General features: G+C 40.7%; 1 protein-coding gene across 3 annotated transcripts in view; it reads right to left on the bottom strand.

The window, feature by feature from the left end:
• fgfr1a (fibroblast growth factor receptor 1a) overlaps nucleotides 1–15,962 on the bottom strand; it is a 32,328-nt gene extending 16,366 nt beyond the window's left edge. For all 3 annotated transcript variants that reach the window (XM_028577133.1, XM_028577131.1, XM_028577132.1), the window contains exons 1-4: nucleotides 15,243–15,962; nucleotides 8,609–8,792; nucleotides 943–1,185; nucleotides 609–698 (exon numbers count right to left, since the gene is read on the bottom strand). In XM_028577133.1, coding sequence (XP_028432934.1) covers nucleotides 609–698; nucleotides 943–1,185; nucleotides 8,609–8,765 — 490 coding nt within the window. In that variant the 5' untranslated portion in view covers nucleotides 8,766–8,792; nucleotides 15,243–15,962. The remainder of the gene's footprint in view (nucleotides 1–608; nucleotides 699–942; nucleotides 1,186–8,608; nucleotides 8,793–15,242) is intronic.
• Between the last annotated feature and the right edge of the window lie 3,393 nt (nucleotides 15,963–19,355).

The following is a 19,355-nucleotide window of genomic DNA, read 5'->3' as shown; positions in this document are numbered from 1 at the left end:
AATGGACGAATGGATGGATGATATTATGCATGTTGACTTAAAAATAAGATTTCTAAACTACAGTCACAGGGCTTGGCAGTACTGAATGAGTAAGGATGTTAAGTTTCTTTAAATAACATTAAAACATTTTTTAGATGCTGTGGCTTTGCCTACTTTGCCTCTGTTAGAAACGTATTGTGTGCATTTCAGGGGGAGATAAAGCTCTGGAAGTCAGAGTACAAACTCAAGGCTGGCACGCTTGCTGTGCTTGGCTGCCGCTGGATTCTTTGTGGGCAGAGTGGGCAGTAGGAGCCAGATGACTAAGCCTGAGAGTTTTAATTACTCTATAGACAAATTGGAAGACATCTAAGGTTAACCATGGTTAGTCACCGCAGGGATTATTCCACAAGCGAAAGCTGTCACCAAGATAGTGAAAACGCTCTGATTAAGAGTGAAATCATTCACCCAAGTGTGACCCACACACACATGGCAGACCCATAACTGAATCATAAAGCTTTCAAATCACTGTCTATTCATGACAATTACTCATAACCCTGTGACTCTGGGCAAGCAAGTAATGACCATTTGTTGCAGTAGCATTAGTAACTCGAAGAGATCAGCACACTTACGCAGCAGTTTTTGACTGCCTGACGGCTTGTTTTCCTCTGACGAAGACTCTTCATCTTCATCGTCATCCTCCGATGAGGCCAGGGTATCCACTAGAGAAACACAAAGTTACAATTCCATTTAATCTGATCCAAACAGTGCTTTGTCATGTCCATGCCCCTTAACGGCTCACTTTTCATTTGTGATGGCAACATTTTGATGGCATTTCATGCCCATTATCTGAATTATTTACTTTTACACTAGAGTACAAGAACGTGACTATTCTGTGACACAAAAGTAGAATAACTAAATTACAAATGCTGCTCCGATTCATCTGCGCCGTGTCTACCACTTTACCTGTGACGTTAAAGTAGACACTGTGGTTGCCGAAGGTGGTGCACGCGTACAGGCCAGAGTCAGTCAGCTCCAAAGTCTCGATCTCCAGCTGGCCGCTGCGGATGTGTGCGTGTTCTCCGTCCACCACTGCCACATGGTCTTTGGTCCAGTTGACAGCATGGAGGGAGTCTTTGGCAGAGCAACTCAATTCCAGGCGATCCCCAAGATAGAGCGTGAACAGCTCTGCTTGCGTTTCCACAGAGACTACCAAAAAGAATAGTCGGACATGGTTTTATACCAACAGCTCAGTAGGTTATTTAAAACTCAGTGATTATATAAAACACAAAAATGGCTCCATGAGCACATACAGTACAAAAGCTAATTTCTTTGGCACAAACTATGTATATGATACATCTGTAAGTCATTGACAACAGAAGAGTCACCAGGATTTCTGTACTAAAATGAAATGCACAATATCTCTGACTAAAGAATAACTAGGGGGGTACAGTGTCTTTTTTTTTTTTTTTTCTCTTCATATGGCCCGGCTGGGGCCGATCACCAACTGATGGCAACATTTACGTAGAGCCCAATAGTTTCTGTGATCACAGAATCAGGGTCGGAATAGCAAAATTAAAGTTTTAAATTTTTTAAAAGCTATAACACAGATTTCATTAAGTCAGTGCTAAAAGCTAACTGGAGATTTGAAAATACAGTGGGACTACGTCTACGTCTCCAACCGAGCTGCCCCAGTGTAACTGTAGTTTCAAAAAGGTTTCAAAAATGCATTTATAAATAATTCCCAGTGGCTTAGGCCTGGTGGGGGGAAAGTTAGGCCCGGTGGGCCACCAGGCTTGCTAAACACTGGGGGGAAAACACTGACAGCAGAAAAGTCCTTTCTTGATTTCCTCCCAGGAAAACGGCTGCCTAACCTCTCCCTCAAATTAAATCATTTCCCAAATTAGTCAAGGCCCTATCGCCAGGCAGGCAAGGAGCTACTTGGGAAAGGAAGGTGAAATTCAATTAGAAGATTGAAGAGAGGGGAGACGTCACGTAGTGAGACACCTGAGCCGCCCCCGTTCTAAATGACTACATAGTCCGCAAGGGGAAGGGGGTAACCCAATTATGCTGACACGTTGTACATCACAATAGTGTTGTTTGTCTAGTTACAAAAAAGATAAAGATCGCCAATGGCCAAAGTCAACCGATTAATCGATTATCAAAATAGGTGCAGATTAATTCTTTGTTGACTGACTAAATAACAAATGGACTAATAGACCAACTAATAAAAGAGCATCAAACTTCATCAGAAAGACTTTGTTCAAGAGATTGAGGTGAGGTTCTCTAAGATATTTAGTTAACAATGAACAATAAACAAATAATGTTTAAAGTTTACGCTTCAAAAAAATGACTCGAATGATTAACCGATTATTAAAATAGGTGCAGATTTATTCTTTGTTGTCCGACTAATTGAATATTAGTTTCAGCTCTAGTATACATTGTTCTGTCCCAGTGCCAAGTAGCACAACAATGTAATGTAATCCCCTGTGCCAGCACTTTAATGTAAAATCTGAGTCATTTCACTCATCCTCCTTTCCCATTTCCTACACAGTCCCTTCGGCATTATAGCAAAAAAAGAAATGGAGCTAGATAATCAAATGCCATAGCGGTAAGCGATTCTTCAGGATGAGATTAGTCTGAACTGTTCTCAAAGCACACTGTAAAACGCACTTCCTCACAACAGGAAGCACATCTATACAGCATAACCTCAGGACAACGTCAGCCAACTTGACTAATCCCTCCCATCGTCACAACAAAGGCCTCCAAACAATAAAAAGGGGAAGAGGGCGCAGGGAGAGCGAGCCAGTGAGCATGTGCACAGGAGCGAGCGAGCGAGGGCCTGCAGCGGCAGGTTCTAGTGCCAGTTGCTATGGTGACCCCACTTGGGCCTAGTAAAGGTATTTCCTGGATCACATATGTCTGACAGGCCCTTAATCCCAGCAGGAAAAGGGGCCAGGGGGTAGGCTCAACTTTCTCCTCAAAAACAAAACCGAAGGGGGAAAGCAGAAGAGGCATTTAGTGATGGACTGCAGCCATCCAACCAGGAGACTGCCTTCAACGCAACATCGCTGCGCTGTGTGTGGGGGCCGGCCAGTAAGTTTCTGTCCCTGCCCTCTACACCACACTCAGACGCCACTGATAAAACTGTGTCAACATCCCAGCTGTTAATCTGGCCGCAGACGCCAATAAAAAGGTGTACAATTTGCTTGTTACTTTATTGTAGGCCACAGTGACGACCATTTGCTCTTCTGTGACAACCTACTTAAAACTGGAGTAAGACAGGGCCCAGCGCTAACTTTTTAGAAGTAGTTGCCAGCTTGGCAAGCTTGGAGCAATTCATTTCTTATGCAACTATACCACACATTTTAATAATGAAACAATGAGTTCATGGCTTGCAATATAATTTCCCATACCTCTCAAATAGGGGTTCAACATATCACAAAATTCACGGATTGGATCAATTTTCAGATCAGCACAAAAATGGAGGGAATTTAAATGATTATTAAAAATGTACGACAGCGGTAATGGACAATTCCGCTTCCAACCTGTAGGGGAGCCGAAGCAGGAAAAGTGCTCTAGTGTTGCCTTTAACGTCTGTTTCGGAGAATCAGAGAGCAGCACAGACATTTAGGTGGCACCGCAATGAGGTACCGAAATCCGCGTTGCAATTCCGTCACGTGGAAATATTAGCACCGGATTTTAACATGCGCAGTTAACGTGAACAGAAAATTGCTATGGACTATCTTTTCACGGCAAATGTGCGTGTGTGTGAAAGTGGTCGCACAACAGCTACAATGTTGTGCACGAACATAGTGTTGAACTATGTACTTCACGGAGACAACCAAATATAGACTTCCTTTGAAATAAGATTTTCCAGTTATATAAGTTTTGGTTAGTTTTTATGTATTAAAAACAAAAATTTAACAGGTGGTTGTCAAAGGTTGCCAATTGACCCAATATGGGTGCCAAGGGCAACCGTTACTGTCGAGTCCTGTAAATAAATAAACAAAAAACTTATGTATGTATGCACGCACATACATAGTTTGGACACACTTTCCCATTCAATGCGTTTCATTCATTTTTATATATATATATATATTTCTACTCTTCACACTGAGGTAAGTGCCAAGTTTCCAGCATTTCCTTTGAATCTGAGGACGTTTCATCTCAGCTAATCCTCCTGCCGCTATGATTGGATTAAAATGGATTAAGGACCATATTTTCAGAAAGCAACCCATCTGGAATGTGTTCCCATCAACCATTTTAAAAAAAACTGATTGACATCATTTAAAATCAGCCTAATGACATAAATCATGAAAGAGATTTTGTGAAGAAGAAATCATTGAGGAGGTTTTAAACTAGGTGGAGAGGGGGCTCACTAGTCTGTAAATTCAAGACCAGCTAAAAAGGAAGAGTTGGCACCAGTCTATGGAACCTTCTCTGACTACAAGATAGGAAGCAATATGCTGCGTGAATGACTTCTGGGATTTCCTGCCCTCACTGGAGTGATGGTTGAATGCAGGGAAGTCGAGCTGGTTAAGAAAAAAAAATGACTATGGCAAGTTTCCTCTGCTGATTTGACCACACCAGAGTGAAGGGGTGGGTGACTGTAGAGGGGATTGATAAGAGACAAAAGGCAGGACTGGCAGGAAGCAAAAGAATAGGACAATGCCCATTAGCAAGCCTAAAAAAAAAAGTTCACTGAGCGAGTGTCCCTCCTGAAAGCACTCCAGTGGAGGAACTTTTCATTCCTAAATGAGCGGCTGACAATCAGCATGGATTAACACTTGGGAGCTACAAGGATTACTGTGCAGGGCAAAGTTGTTCCAGTGTCATTCAAATGAGTTCAGTTACATTAAGCCTTACATTATGGCTTAAAAAAAAAAAAAAAAAAAAAAAAAAAAAAATGAATTCTTAAAAGAATGAAACTTTATTGGTTAGGATTATTTTATTGATCTAGTTCTATTACTACTGCTATCAGTATGGTCTGCTCTGCTGCTTGTTTGTCTAAGGAACCACACAGGCAGAGACTTTTAAGACATGTCGCAACAGAGACGAAAGCAATCCATTACACTCAAAACAACACATGCGTCGCTGTCCTTTCTAGCCAGATTTTTCCCATAGGTAATTATCAGGAAAACCTGTTGCTTAGCCATTTAGAGCATCACACTGCATCAGAAAGCCTTTTTTCAAAAGACTGGAGTAAGGATTCTTCTGGACATTTCAATTGCTTCACAAATTCTGCTTATTCCTTACAATTTTAACTTTGACATCATGTTTACTGCTCAACCTCTATCCATAAATAGCTTTGGGGAAACATGTCATACACACAGAGTAGTCAGGATCCGGTATTGGAGACTGCACTACTCAGTATGACACGATGTGCCCTGCCATGACATGAACTTCCACGATTACCTTAGAAGTCACTGCTCCATTATCTTTAATGTGATTATTATTGTCACTGTTCATCACACCCCCAACCGGCCCCGTCAGACACCGCCTATCAAGAGTCTGGGTCTGCCGAGGTTTCTTCCTAAAAGGGAATTTTTCCTCGCCACTGTTGCAACAGCCACTGCTAATGCTTGCTCTTGAGGGAATTACTGTAATTGTTGGGTTTTTGGAATTTATAGAGTGTGGTCTAGACCTACTCTATCTGTAAAGTGTCTCAAGATAACTCCGTTATGATTTGATACTATAAATAAAATTGAATTGAATATGTACTTGCTTTACCCATTCTTAGAATGATACAAAGGTTTCTAATTATACAAAATGATAAAGCATTAAAGTGCTCATTTTCAGGTTCATAAATTGTATTTAGAAGTTTTAACAGAACAGGTTTAAATGGTTTCATTTTCTTTTTAAACACCAGATTTCTGTTAAACTGCACATTGCTGCAGCTCCTCTTTTCACCCTGTGTGTTGAGCTCTCCATTTTAGCTACAGAGTGAGACATCTCACTTTGTTCCTATCTTAGTTGGGAGTCGCAGATGCGCAGTAGCTAGGTAAGCACTGCTAGTGGTCAGTTAAAGAGTATGAGGGCGTGCCACGCTAGCATTATAACGTGTTACAAAGTGACGCACGTTCGTCTCTGATGTAAAGGCTGGACTACAACAGAGCTGTTTGGAGCAGTTTGTAAACAGTGTTTTCTGTTGGAAATGGTAAGTCCCTTTGGGGTGGACTTTGGGCTTTTCACTTTGTAAACCTATAACGTGCACAAAAACATATATAAACACAAAAGGAAAGGGAAAAGCCAAAAAGCATGATATGAGCACTTTAAAGCTGATCTGTGTCACTACAGTGATGATATATGAGGATATAATTCCACTGACCGATAACGAACAATACCCAGTTGGTTATCGCTGAGTTGAAATTAATGCTCACAGAGAAAAAGTAAGATTTATCTAGTGTTAATTCAGTTCACTTGTCCTCTCTGAGAGTCAGCAGAGCCATGCTCCTCTGGGCCCCATCACTGTCTGAGAAGAGTCTTTCTCAGGACTGTGGCAGCTCTGGACTTTATGAGTCCTCCACTCAAGGGTCAGGGGCTCATCTACTTTGACTGACAGCAGAGCATCGAGTAAACAAATCATCTGGGAACGCCATATAAATAACTTTTTGAATTTCACTGTCACAAACAAAAAGATTTACAGACATCAAAATAAGGAAGACAAAAATACAAGTTTCTCTGAATGATCTCACTGAGAAAAACTTAAAAAAGGGTCGGTAATCGTTTGGATGGCTGTCTTTTTGGCCTCTGAAGAAATGTAATCCATTTCATTTGTTCAGGGACTATTATTTTCTTATGTGAACAACTTAAAAACAAAATACCCCCCCAAGACAAACAAAAGAGGCACGCATAAAACATGACCGTTGTTTCCACAACCAAGACAAAAGGAATGCAACCAAATGCTTCTACGGTGATTGTTTGTCGACAGCTGAAGCCATCCGTCACCCAGCAGGGAAGCGGGGAGAAAGTGAAGCATTCCCAGGCAAAAGCCAGTGGGGGAGCAGGAGGAAAAGCACAGAGGCGCATAGATAGTACCTGGCCATTTGGTGATTAAGAACAGGGTGGAGTGTAAATGAATCAGACTTCCCCCCCACCCTGCTGGAAATTTACGGCTCACCTTAGAAGACAAACATTCTCCTCAGAAACCCTATCCTTCAGGATAAGGGAGGGCTCAAAGTAGCATCTTCTTTCCTTTTTTTCTTTCAAAAAACAGGCTAATTTATGGTTTCCCTGGCAGTTAACTCCTCTCCCAGTGACAACAAATACCTTTTCATTACAAAAGGAGAAGAGGAGCAGGGACTGCTAGGTAGTGGGGCTGCCCGTAGGCTACAGATGGGAGTCATTTACTCCTCCCTGTCCCACTGTTGGCTTAAACACAGCCGCACCAAGTTTATTTTAGGGCTTACAGCCCAAGAGAGACCCTCTTGCTTAATTACTCTAATTATAATGCTGAGCTTTATCATATTCTTTTGCTGCTCCCCACTTCCGACTGCAAAGTGTAAACATCCAAACCCATCTACCCACAAGTCCAGGCAGCTATTACACTGCTGGACTGTATCCAAGAGACACATTTTTAAGGATTCGATTTCAGTGCCTCTTTCCACTTTTCAGAACTTGTGTAACAGTCAGACCGGGCTAAATTCTTTGTAGGAGAATCTTAAAGTTGTACTGGCCAGTGGAACAACAAAATTAAATCAACCGACCAAAAGATCAGTCGGTGAGATTTGTTGAGAACCCTAATAAGCTCAGAGTATGAATTGGTTTAGTTGACCAAAGGTGTAACCAATAGTCCCAAAACACAGTTGTGCTACATCTGACGCAGTAAAGGGCACTCAAACATCAGACTCGGGCAAATGGGGGTGGTGGAGGTAACATTGACGCCACCAAAGCCTGGAGTGTGTTAGGGATACATTCCTGTACGAAGAACAAAGCTTTGATTATCAATGGACTGTTTCTCGAAAGAAGTCAGACTTAATAAATTCAAAAGAGTTAGGCTATGTGCTATTTAATATTACTGCAACTAGAAAAAAAAAAAAAAAAAAAAGCAGGGTACAAATTAAGTCTGAGTTAAAGCTACATTGTGTAAGAATTTCTCCCATCTAGCGGTGAAATTGTGTATGACAACCAACTGAATATTACTTTCTAGCCCCTCCCATTCCAATCGCGTTTTAACTGCTACGGTGGCCGAACCCGAAATCAGCTCTTAGCTCTCTCCATTGTTTACACGCAGCTGTTCTAGCCACTCCAATATTAATTTATATTAACTTGTTGCTTTGCCTGTCGCGTGGTCGTTTTAATTCTCTTTTTGACTTCCTTGGCGAGTAATCTCCCCCTGGCATTCGTCAAGGTGCCAATAGGTGTAAGAGGGCGAAAGGCGGAGGCATGTCCCGCTTTGGATAATGCATTTTAAAGATGGAGGCGCAACATGCCGGCCGTCATTCGAGCGACTCGCCCGTATGTATTCTGAATGGCAGATTCTACGCTTACGAGAATACTTTGATTAGTTGGTGGAAGTAATTACACATGAATGAGCACATATTTGTGAAAGAACAAATTCTTTTTTTTTTGCTAAGAATCAACTCAAAAAATTACACAATGTAGGTTTAAAGTTATCAAGCCATCTTACCTTCATCGGTGCTGCTGGCAGGGCGGCACTGGGTCCTTAAAACTTGGGCAAATAAAACCAGACTCAGAAGTATACTTGGCCTCATCCGCATCCTGCTGAGGGAGCTACAACTGTTGGCTTTTCTGCGACTGGAAATCCATTCAGACCGGTAGGGCATCAGCAGCGGGTCATTCACAGTGCTAATCTAAAAAAAAAAAAAAAAAAAAAAACACGACAAAAATAAGATTCATGCATGAGCACGTGAGCAAGCCTCGTGATTTCAAAGTTTATGACGAGTAAGAAAAACGAGTCAAAATCAGTTTAGGGTACATGTTTGTAAGACAGAGACATATTTGCTTGGATTAGGCTAGAGGAAAATAAACGTAGCAAGAATTAAACATTTTTGAAAATGCTGTTCTGTGGCTTTTCAAAACTGAAACAAAATCAATTTTATAAATACATTTTGTTGACAAGGAAATTCCTCACTCGTCAAAAAAAGGAGAGAATATTCTGTATGACCACAAGGTTGGGGGTAGAAGGAGCTTGTGGGCCTGCTTGTACAAGAACACTGATAAGAAGCTGCAGAGCATGAGGCTGGCTGATAGCTCAAGCAAACAAACACTGGCTACATCTCGCTCAGCTCTTAGGAATTCAATAATAGGTTTTTAAGACTTCAAAGTAACGATCGGAAGTATGAACTCAAAAAGACTGTCATAACACACAGACAATGTTTGAGTTTTTGTTTTCGCTGCTAGGCCACTTTTGGGGTTGGAAGATGTACAGTAGTGGACATGGACATCTGCTTGCATCATCACCTCTACAGCATCTGGCCACAGAGATTAATGGTGTGTTCTTTTTGTCTTGTAATCGCGACTAGTAGCTCGAGTGTGACGTCACATCCATGTCGGAAAACGAGTAACCGTGGGTCGTTGCGTTCTGTCACACAATACTACGAGTCGGAGAAAAGATGGATTTTTCTAACATTTTTACTAATATTTAGGATTCTATTCACCCAGTTATTGACATATTACACACATATATTTCACAGTTTGATACATGAAAATTACGTTTTGATTAACATTAACGTTGGGCTACTGCTCTGCTTTCTGCTCAAGACTCTGCTTAAAGCCGTTGTTGTCATATAGCAACCGAGCGTCTCTAGCCAATTTCAGCTGCAAAAGCTACAAAATAACTAATCAGGCGGTATTTAACTTATAATAAGACTGTAGAGACATGCCTCTAGGTAGCAGTATACAATGCTATGTGTACGACTTCTTCATTTGGTTACACATGTAACCTGCCCCAAACCCCCATAACCCCCCCTTGAGGAATTTGTTTAAGACCAAAAAAACTACAGCCTGTTACGTGACACCCTTGTAGAGAGAGACTGCGGGGCCATCATTTCCACGCTGAGAGATCTATCACCTAACAGTTGGTTTTGGTCCCCAAACCCAAATAGCCCCCCCCCCTCCTCCCCACAACCACTTGCTCCCATGAGTTTTCAGAAAGGGTAAAACAAATGCTGGTTATACCTAGGGCTCAACGATTAATCGCATTTGCAATAATATCGCGATATGTTAAAATGCGATTTCCTAATCGCAGAGGCTGCGATTTGGTCACGTGACTCGGGAGAACAAATCAGTCTGCACGCCGCAGAGAAAGCATCAACTTAGCATGCCAACGCCACACCGTACCTTGAGCAGACTTCTGTCATTCAAACAACTGAGTTGTAAAACTTTCACAGACATTTTAATAAAATTAAGGGTTTTATCCGGGCTCTGTATGCAGTTAATGGATACAGGCACGTAGAACTGAAGGCTCGCTTAGCAACGATTAGCTCTGATTAGCGGTTAGCTAGCTAGTTCTGTTATAAAGATATGGAGCGCAGGAGACTGCCGCAGAGAGGGGTAACAACCAGACTGATAAATGACGTTTTGGGAGCTTTCATAGCAGCGTGGCCGCGTTGTTTCAATCGTTTTATTAGCACCAGCAGCATGCTACTGCTAACGTAACGATAGCCTCTCTGAGCAAGTGCAACATTGACGCGGTAATGCCGCTTAACGAGGGGGAGGGGCTGGAGGCAGCTCCTCTGTGTGCACTGTTATAAAAAAAAAAAAAAAAAAAAAACATCATTGTATATACTATATTTTTACTTATTTAACTGTCTAGTAAAAGTTCAAGGACAGTGTTTTAAAAGTGCAAACCACGTTTACATATGTTTATTACGGTAAATAATAATTAAATAATGGGAAAGATGGATAAAGAAGCTTGGTCATCGCAGCTCTGTAAGCAGTGAGTCAGTGTTTGGGGAAGGCTCCAACAAAGTGCGAGGAAGTAGCTTCTTCAAAGTATGACACAACACTTTGTCATCATACTCCCACGGGAGCAAGAGTTAAACATACAGTGTGTCTTACCATCCACACAGAGGGGACACTCCTCTTTGACTGGCGAGTAGGTCAGGACAGAGACTGACCGACACATTGGCAGGTTGATCTCATTGGCCGATATTGGCTTATTCTAAATGTTAGCATCAGAAAAAGAAATCGCAGTGCACAAGAAGTATAGGCATTTTTGTATATATTTCAACCCAATTTTGTCAGATTGATTTATTTTCAGTGTAGTTTTTAACTTATAGTTACTATTAGAGCTAGACCGAGAAATCGGCCAGGCCAATATTAGCTTATTGCAGGTATAGAGAATTGGTCGGCCGATAAAAGAGTCATAAAATTGCAGCACTGACATGCCAAACTAGTATTGGTCATTTTAAAACTGTGTAACCATTATAGCTTGTTTTTTTCCCCAGCTGTAAAAGGTCCCGTTCAGAATGTATATTGGTCACAATTCTTTTAAAAAACAAATCTAAGGGATCGGTGTTAGATTGTTGTTTTTGGGGTTTCTCAAATATCAATATAAGTACTGGACCAAAAAAAAAAAAAAAAAAAAACTAATTTCAGGATGTAGTTGCTATACAAATTAAATTTTATTTAGTTTATTAATCAAAAAAGGACTATTGTGTTTTACCTACTGTCATATCTTGTTTCTCAGTAGTAAAATATACTGCCTCAGGACATATCCTGCAGAACTCAAACACATTTGAGAGATCCCTGCCAAATAATATTTGAGGACCCAAATTATTAAGTCACATTCTGATTTACATAGGCTAAATGACCCATGGGTAATAAATGAAGAAAAATTACCCACCAACACATCTCACACCTGTGAGCTCTCCAATACTTCCGTCCTTTACTCCTTTACTGGGGCCACTAAAGGCCCCGACACACCAACCCAACCATCTGCAGAAAAGGCAGTCGGACTGATCAGTCGGCTCCCCGAGGTCCAAAAAGTGCCTCGGAACACACCGAAGCGACTCCGACTTGAGCGTACGTTATGCGCATGCGCGAGAAGTAATACGTCTCCATAACTGCAGGCGGCGCTAATCTGTGTTGTCGCCCAAAAAATGAGAACCGGCAGCTGATTGGACGAACGAGTCACGTGGGTCTGGCTTCTCCAGCCGACCATAATGGCGGCTCGTTCGGAATTCGTTCGTGTATTTTACGAAAAGTAGTCCACTGAAACGTGTTTCTGAAAACATTTTAAGCGAGAAATCGGCCGTGCAGTTGCTGAATCGGTCTTCATTTCAGATCGACAAAGGTCAGTTTAAAAGATTTTCGTCAGATTTTGAGAGGCGTTCGTCAGGCTCATCCTGCTCGTCATTTCCGGGTTAGCACTCCACCAATCAGATTGGTCATTGAGTCTGACTGCCCGCCCTCCAATTCAACATGTCAAATCGGCCCAAATGAAGGCCGACGGCTCCTCTGACGGACGACGGCACAGAACACAGCAAACAGACTCAAGTCACTGACCTCGCCAGACCGTCCAATGGCCGATAATCGGATTGGTGTGTCAGGGCCTTAAAAACACATCTACTGGTTCTGATGGATTAAATTGTCTACGTTCACTTCACCAGACTTGTGTAGTGACTAACCAACTATCAGGCAAGTCTAAACCCTTGAGCAGCGGTAGATTCAAACTGAAGTACCAATGACTTGGTCTTACACTGCGCTTTTTGGTGCAAAACCCTCTTGTTTCCCCACTTTCTAAACCTTTATATTTGGGGGATCTAAGACGTTGTTGGTATAACTGTTGGTGAGGCATGAAAATACATTTTAAGTTTTGTTGCTCACATTTTTCAGGAAGCAATTTTGCTTTTCAACGTGTGAAACAAAATGGATTAAAAAAGCCGCAGAAGCAGAATGAGTCATAGCTAATGAACAGCGAGTGACTGCTCAGAAAATTTAAATATAAAAGACTTGCATTTGAAAAGGATTACAGACATTTAGCTGCATAACATAATGCTGTACAAAAATCACATTTGGTAAAATCCCACTTGGTTTTGTAAGCTCGTGAAAGATAACACTTCATTGAAAACCTGGCAAATAAAAAAAGGGTTTAAACTACCGATTAAAATCGGAAATCTTTCGACAGAAGTGGGCACTAATTGAAAATTTGCTTGAAGTAAATATTTAATATATATTAATGTTTGAAACATGCAGACAATGTACTGGTATGTGGTGTATTGTCTGAGGTGCTGTCAAGGACTTTTGTATTTATTTTAACTTTGTTTGTTTGTTTTTTTTATAGATGTAAATGAAAAGTTCAATAAAAACACAGTAAAAAAAAAAAAAAAACTACCCCGATTAGAACATGCAAGACACATTTAGCTTCTTTCATTATACAAAGACAAAAGGTTACAGGCCTAACCCATAACATGGCCTGCACCATAATTACTGTTCACTGCCATCCATGCATAAAATTCCTCAGCACCCAAATTCTGGAGCCCCCTTTCCAGTTAACTGTGCACTCCCAGCCAGCAACAGGCCAGTCTGCACACTGCTGCAGTTGAGGGGACATAAGAGCATCAGACCATCTCCCTGAGGTTACTGTTTTCACAAAAACAGACACTTCTGGCTTTTTCTTTGCAGCCTCACAATCTGAATCAGTGGTTTGCCGCCAGTGTGCCATGGAGGGAGATCAGGTGTCATGAGATTACACTCAAATGTAAAGACAATCAACGTCAAGCCACCCGACACTACACCATTTGGTTGACACTTCAATTCAAAGTGCTTCTCGGTACATTCAGTGCTTTTCAGTATGCATGAATGTATACGTTTTCCAAGGGAGGTTAAATCGGGAAACACAACTCTACCCTTGGAGAGGTTACTAAAATCCACGGAATATGTTGCATCGGAATTTAAAAAAAAAAAATCAGCCTAAAAATTCCTGAAACACGCACACACAATGAAATTAAATCCTAAACCTCCTGAAAAACAACTAAAATATCAATCTGAAGGATGACTGACTAAAATCTACTTACTAGTAAAATGTACACCACACAAAGCTGGCAAGGAAGCATTTAATTCCACACTACATTTCTTGATGGATTTAGTTAAATACAAATCACAAAGCTCGAGTCACAATAACTTTGTGCCAGGGGAGCAGCGTAGTAAATTAAAGGACAGGACTATTCCTCACTTCCCATTATATGGTTCAGGAGAAAACGTTTTCCCTCCTGGTGAACTCCCTGTGGATGTGCTGCTTTTCTAAACCATCCATCTTCTCCCTCTCCCTTTATACCATGACATTTAGAGCTTTACATAACATCAGACTGGCCCCTCCAGACCAAGCCTTCATGACAGATGTAGTAATGATGGCTGCCCTCTGAGAATTTAAAGATTTTACTTTACTGCATTTCTGAATAAGTAGTTGGTACCACGACTTGAGTGAGATGATGTGAATTGAGCTTTCTTGGTTAGGTTTGGTACATAGCTATATATGTGTTAAATCTACGGTTTGGTAGTTTAGTTTGAGCCTGTGACAAAAATAGGACATGGGCTAAATACATGGCTGAGGATGGATAAGGTGACAATTGGGATCTTTTTTTTTTTTTTTGCATAGATACAACCCAATTGATAGCAGCACTACTGTAAACATAGCCTATATCACAAGGCAGCAAAGAAGTTCAGAAACGTGCTACGGATCCATTGAAGACAAACTCCATTGTTTATAAGAAATAACGCCATCATGTGCAGTCTTAAACATGTGCTTTCTAGGTTTGATGTGGGGAGTATTTGTTCAAGTTAATTATCTAGCTAATCTGATTAAAAGGCGCAGCCAGCTGTGACTTTAGACAGAATACCGAAGGAGTTGTTATAGCAGGGCTGCAGGAAACATTTGGGCCTTGTGCTTTAACGTGACTCTTAAGTTCCCTTTCTTTTTTCAAGCATGGAGGAGACTTGAGGTGTTACTACGCATGGAAACGGACTAAAAAGGTCTCCTGAGAAAGCAAAGTACGTAACGTTACGTAAACAGACAGTTTCCCCCATTTTACTCATCTTCAGAGCACAAACAACATATCATGTAAAAAAACAGGTGGTTGCGTGTCACAAATAAAATAACTGTCATTTTAAGGGCCACAATTCTTGAATTAGCTCCTTTTTTTTAAACGACAATTAAGAGGTTCATCAATAAAAATGTATTATTTCAACGGGGAACACCAGCTACAACGTTAAAACCCTTTAGCACGTAAACACAAAGTGAAGTGAAGCTAACGTTAAATCGGAGAGTCAGTGAAAGAGTAGCTAAGGCATCAGCTCACCTTACTGGCGGGGGGCTGTGAAACAGCCAGCGTTGGTCAGATAAGGAAGACTCCGGAGCTGAGATTGGATGCAGAAAAAAAAAAAATTCCCGAAAAACAGTAACGTTATATCCAGAGAAATGTGTGGTCCGTTAACGAAGCTCTACTAACTCCAAGCTATCAACGAGCGGCTAACAAGTTCGCGCATATTTATTTTTTTGCAAAACTTGTGCGACAGAAAGAAAAGAACGTGCGTCCCCCACTCCGAGAAACCCAAATAATCAACGGAGCGAGAAAGAAAAAAAAAAAACTTCCTATAGCGTTGAATTGGTTTTATTTTAACGTTTTCCTGATTTGCCTTGCGACACGCTTCTTTTTAATCTTAACGGTACCTGGCTAACGTTAACCCAAACAGATCCGAAGAAACTACGCGAGTGCAGCCTTATGCGCTAGCTCTTGGTCGTCCCTTTATCCCAAACGTTTCGCTCGCGATGAAATGAAGTCGCCTCACCTCCGAAAACAGTATCCTAAAGTTGTTCAACTCACTGTAACAAAATATCCGCAAACAAAATGCCAATTCGGTGTTATATTTCTACAAAAGAGTGGTGCTTAAATTAATCCTAAAAAGTATTTTGACGATTCCTGGCGGAGAAATGCTGTTAAACAACGAAGAGTCCGGGCTGCTCCAAACCAAACCTCCCCCCTTAAATCTGAGAGAATATGCGCATCCTCCAGACCGTTGTCAATACCAAGGCACTAACACACACAACTTCCTGTCTCTAGCAATAAAATAAAGGCCAACACCGGCAACAAGAGGCAGCAATTGACTAGCTACATAACTTTTTGACTAATATAGTTGGCTCAATACACAATTGCTGTCCAGCATGTTTATTTCGCTCTGCTTTGTGAGACAGAGGTCATCTTTAGCTCCCATTCTGTTGTAGCCAAATGGTGCTAACTTTAGGTAAAAATCTTTTTAAACACTATCTTTTGCAGAAATAAAGGGGAAATGGCTGGGGACTATTAACGCTTTAATTAGTGATTGTTGAGTTAAAACAGAAAAGCACCATTACATCAAAATGGAGAGCTATTAGACCACCTCTTCATTGCTTTTTACTTTTACTTGAGTTTACCTTGTACGTATTGTATATATTTCCAACCATAGTTATTTAACGAAAAAAAAAAGTTTTCTAATAGGATGGCAATTCATCTATAGTGTGCAACATCTGCCACGTTAATTATTTTTACACAACATATTCACTCCATATTTAACGCATTGTTTGTTTCGATTTTAGTTTGTTGTTTTGCTCCACATAAATGAGGATTCCCCCATCTGTGACGAAAGTGCAGCTTTTATTTTGAATGTCAAACAGCCTGAATTCCGACATTATTCAGGCTGTTACTTTCCAACTTGACGCAGGTCTGCCCATGCAGGCTGGTAGTAGGCTCCCCGGCCCTGCCATCCACAGCACCTTTTCAGCAGAGCTCCAACTCTTTGCATTGTGGGATTGGAGACTACACGATACACAGGGTAATACTGTAACTGTAAATAATGCTCCTGTGTACATTTCAACTACCACAATGGAAATAAACTACATAAACTAACTACAAACTACGGACTCAGTATTGATCAAATCACTATAAGAAAAATATAGGCAATACATAAGAAATATCAAACAAGATCCCTATGTCATTGAACACTATAATGCACACCACTTTTACTTATTAATCCCACAACAGGAAAAGTCACAGTTTTAGCAGCAAGGGATAGGGGGGGAAAGTACAAGACACTATAATACTATATATATTCCTTGCACAACCTTGCCCTTGCACAACCTTGCACAATAGGTTTATTTACATCCTATCATTACTAGGGAAACAGTTGTACATTTTTACTCCCCAACTTGTTGAAACAGTTGTACATTTTATTTACATATTGTATATATTTTAAATATTGCTTGTGTAGTATTCAATTATTTAATGTATATTGTTTCCAATTATTGAATGTATATTCTGTATGTGAGCTGTGTGATATTTTGCTACTGCAACACCGTTATTTCCCATTTTTTTTGGGATCAATAAAAATCTATCTAATCTAATCTATAAAGATAAACAAACATATAAATTAAGAAAATAAATAGTAAAATGTATTTACAGTATTGAGAAAATAAATAGTAAATAGGTCAAGGTAAAGGTTACTTTAGGATTACTAAAAAAGTCCCATGTAGACATAGAAGGACATTAATATACTGTAAATGTGTGTTGCATTTTGCAAAGACTTTGAGCTCTTATTAAAAACTTTAACGATGAGACGTTCCAAACTAAAAGCATTTCCACTTTAAAAAAAAGTTGCAATAACATCCAGGGAGCCCACGCTGATGGTAGACGTGAGAAGACAAAGGTGTATTAGTGTAAAGAGATGTTTACTTACTGAATGAATGAGTGGAGTGGGCAATAATATAAGTGTGCATCTGAGGAGGGAAATTGGTTTTCTTTGCAGGAATTCAGACAACCAACATGAATTCTAATTCACTGACAGAAAGTAACCACTTTCATCAACTTCCCGTTCAAGGCGACTATAAAATAGCTTTATTGTGCTGGCGTGAAGATCATATGCTTTGGCAGCATTTCAAAGAGCATCAGAATTTCAAATGTATCCGCCAAGTCAGCACAAACACAAGTTTGCACTGCCTGATCAAACACATAGTTCATATGTGAAGACCTCATATGGTCTTTGAAAAATGTCAAATGATTGAAGCTTTTTGTGTTTCAACATGTATTCATCTTCCATGCATTTATTTTGTTAAAGCCGGAGATCTTTAATTCAATTTATTTTATTGGAGATCTAAATTCAGTATTTTGAAGGTCAGTACTAAGGAATCACATATTTAAACGACAACTTCTTTTCTGGACAGGACGGGACAGTTTCTTTCTGCATGCCACCACTCTGATGAAGAGGTAAAGAGATATTTTGCTGGTTTGAATCCAGCTCTGTGTCATCTTTTTGTGTGTGCAGATGAACGGTGTGTTCGGAGCACCCTGAGCTTCTATAGCAGAGGTCTGCAGCGATCCACAGGATGATGTGAAAGACGGATCTCGGCTGCTCTGAGCACTGGTGTCATAGAGGGAAGCCAAACACTGTTCATTTTAACACACTGCCCACACAAAGATGACACAGAGCTGGATTAAGAACGTCAAAGTATCCCTTTAATATTAGTTCATAGTGTCAACAACCCTGTAACACCAAACATCCACTGTACTTCACTGTACCTGTAAATTATATATTTTATATATATAGTTTTTATTGTTATGTCTATTTCTGTTAGCCTAGAAATCTAGACGCACCCTAGCGGCAGCAAATTTAATTTGCAGCCAGGGGGGTCTAGGCACTCTCCATTGACTTGCAAGCTGGAAAAACCAAACTCTGGTCAGGCCAATCACATTGTGTATAGAGTCGGTGGGCGGGGCTTATGGCTGCAGCTGCTGGGAACAGCGGTCTTCTGGAAGACTTGGAGTTAAGCTTTTCTTTGAGAAAAGAACAAAGAACGGCACTGAAGTCATTCTTAAAAAAGGAAGATGTGTTCGGAGTTTTGCCGACCGGATACGGCAAAAGTTGAATCTATCAACTAGCTCCGTTACCTTCTTCGCTGCTCTGCCTGGTTGTAGCGCTATCCTATTGCGAGCAGAGGGAAATTTGAAAGACAACCGTTTATCCCGCCCCTCGGATTGAGCCCTGTCAATGGTGAGTTCCCAGACCCAACATCTTGATCTGTGTCTGGATTGTCAGGCTATATTTCTGTTCAAGTACATTAAGAGTAGTCTGGATCAACAGAAGTATATTTTCAGGATAATTGTCTGACATGTCAATCACCTTCTGCTCTGTGTGTGTTGCCGTTCTCAAACTGTGTTCGCTTCAGGAAACGACAACAAACTTTGAACTAGCAAGCTTCACACTCAAAAGCTAGTTTAAAAAAAAAAAAATTGGGGTTGTGCAACAAGACAGGCCTGCTTGGTTCTATCAGGGAATGATTGTAAAGATTTACAAAGAATATGTTTACGGCATTTACTCTCTAACTGGGACGTTTTGGGACCGATTGGTGGAGATTGCATTGGACAAAATACACACGGTAAGTA

This window comes from Perca flavescens, chromosome 5 (genome assembly GCF_004354835.1).
Source record: "Perca flavescens isolate YP-PL-M2 chromosome 5, PFLA_1.0, whole genome shotgun sequence".
Classification (NCBI taxonomy): Eukaryota; Metazoa; Chordata; class Actinopteri; order Perciformes; family Percidae; genus Perca; species Perca flavescens.
This window is presented reverse-complemented; position numbering and strand designations above follow the sequence as displayed.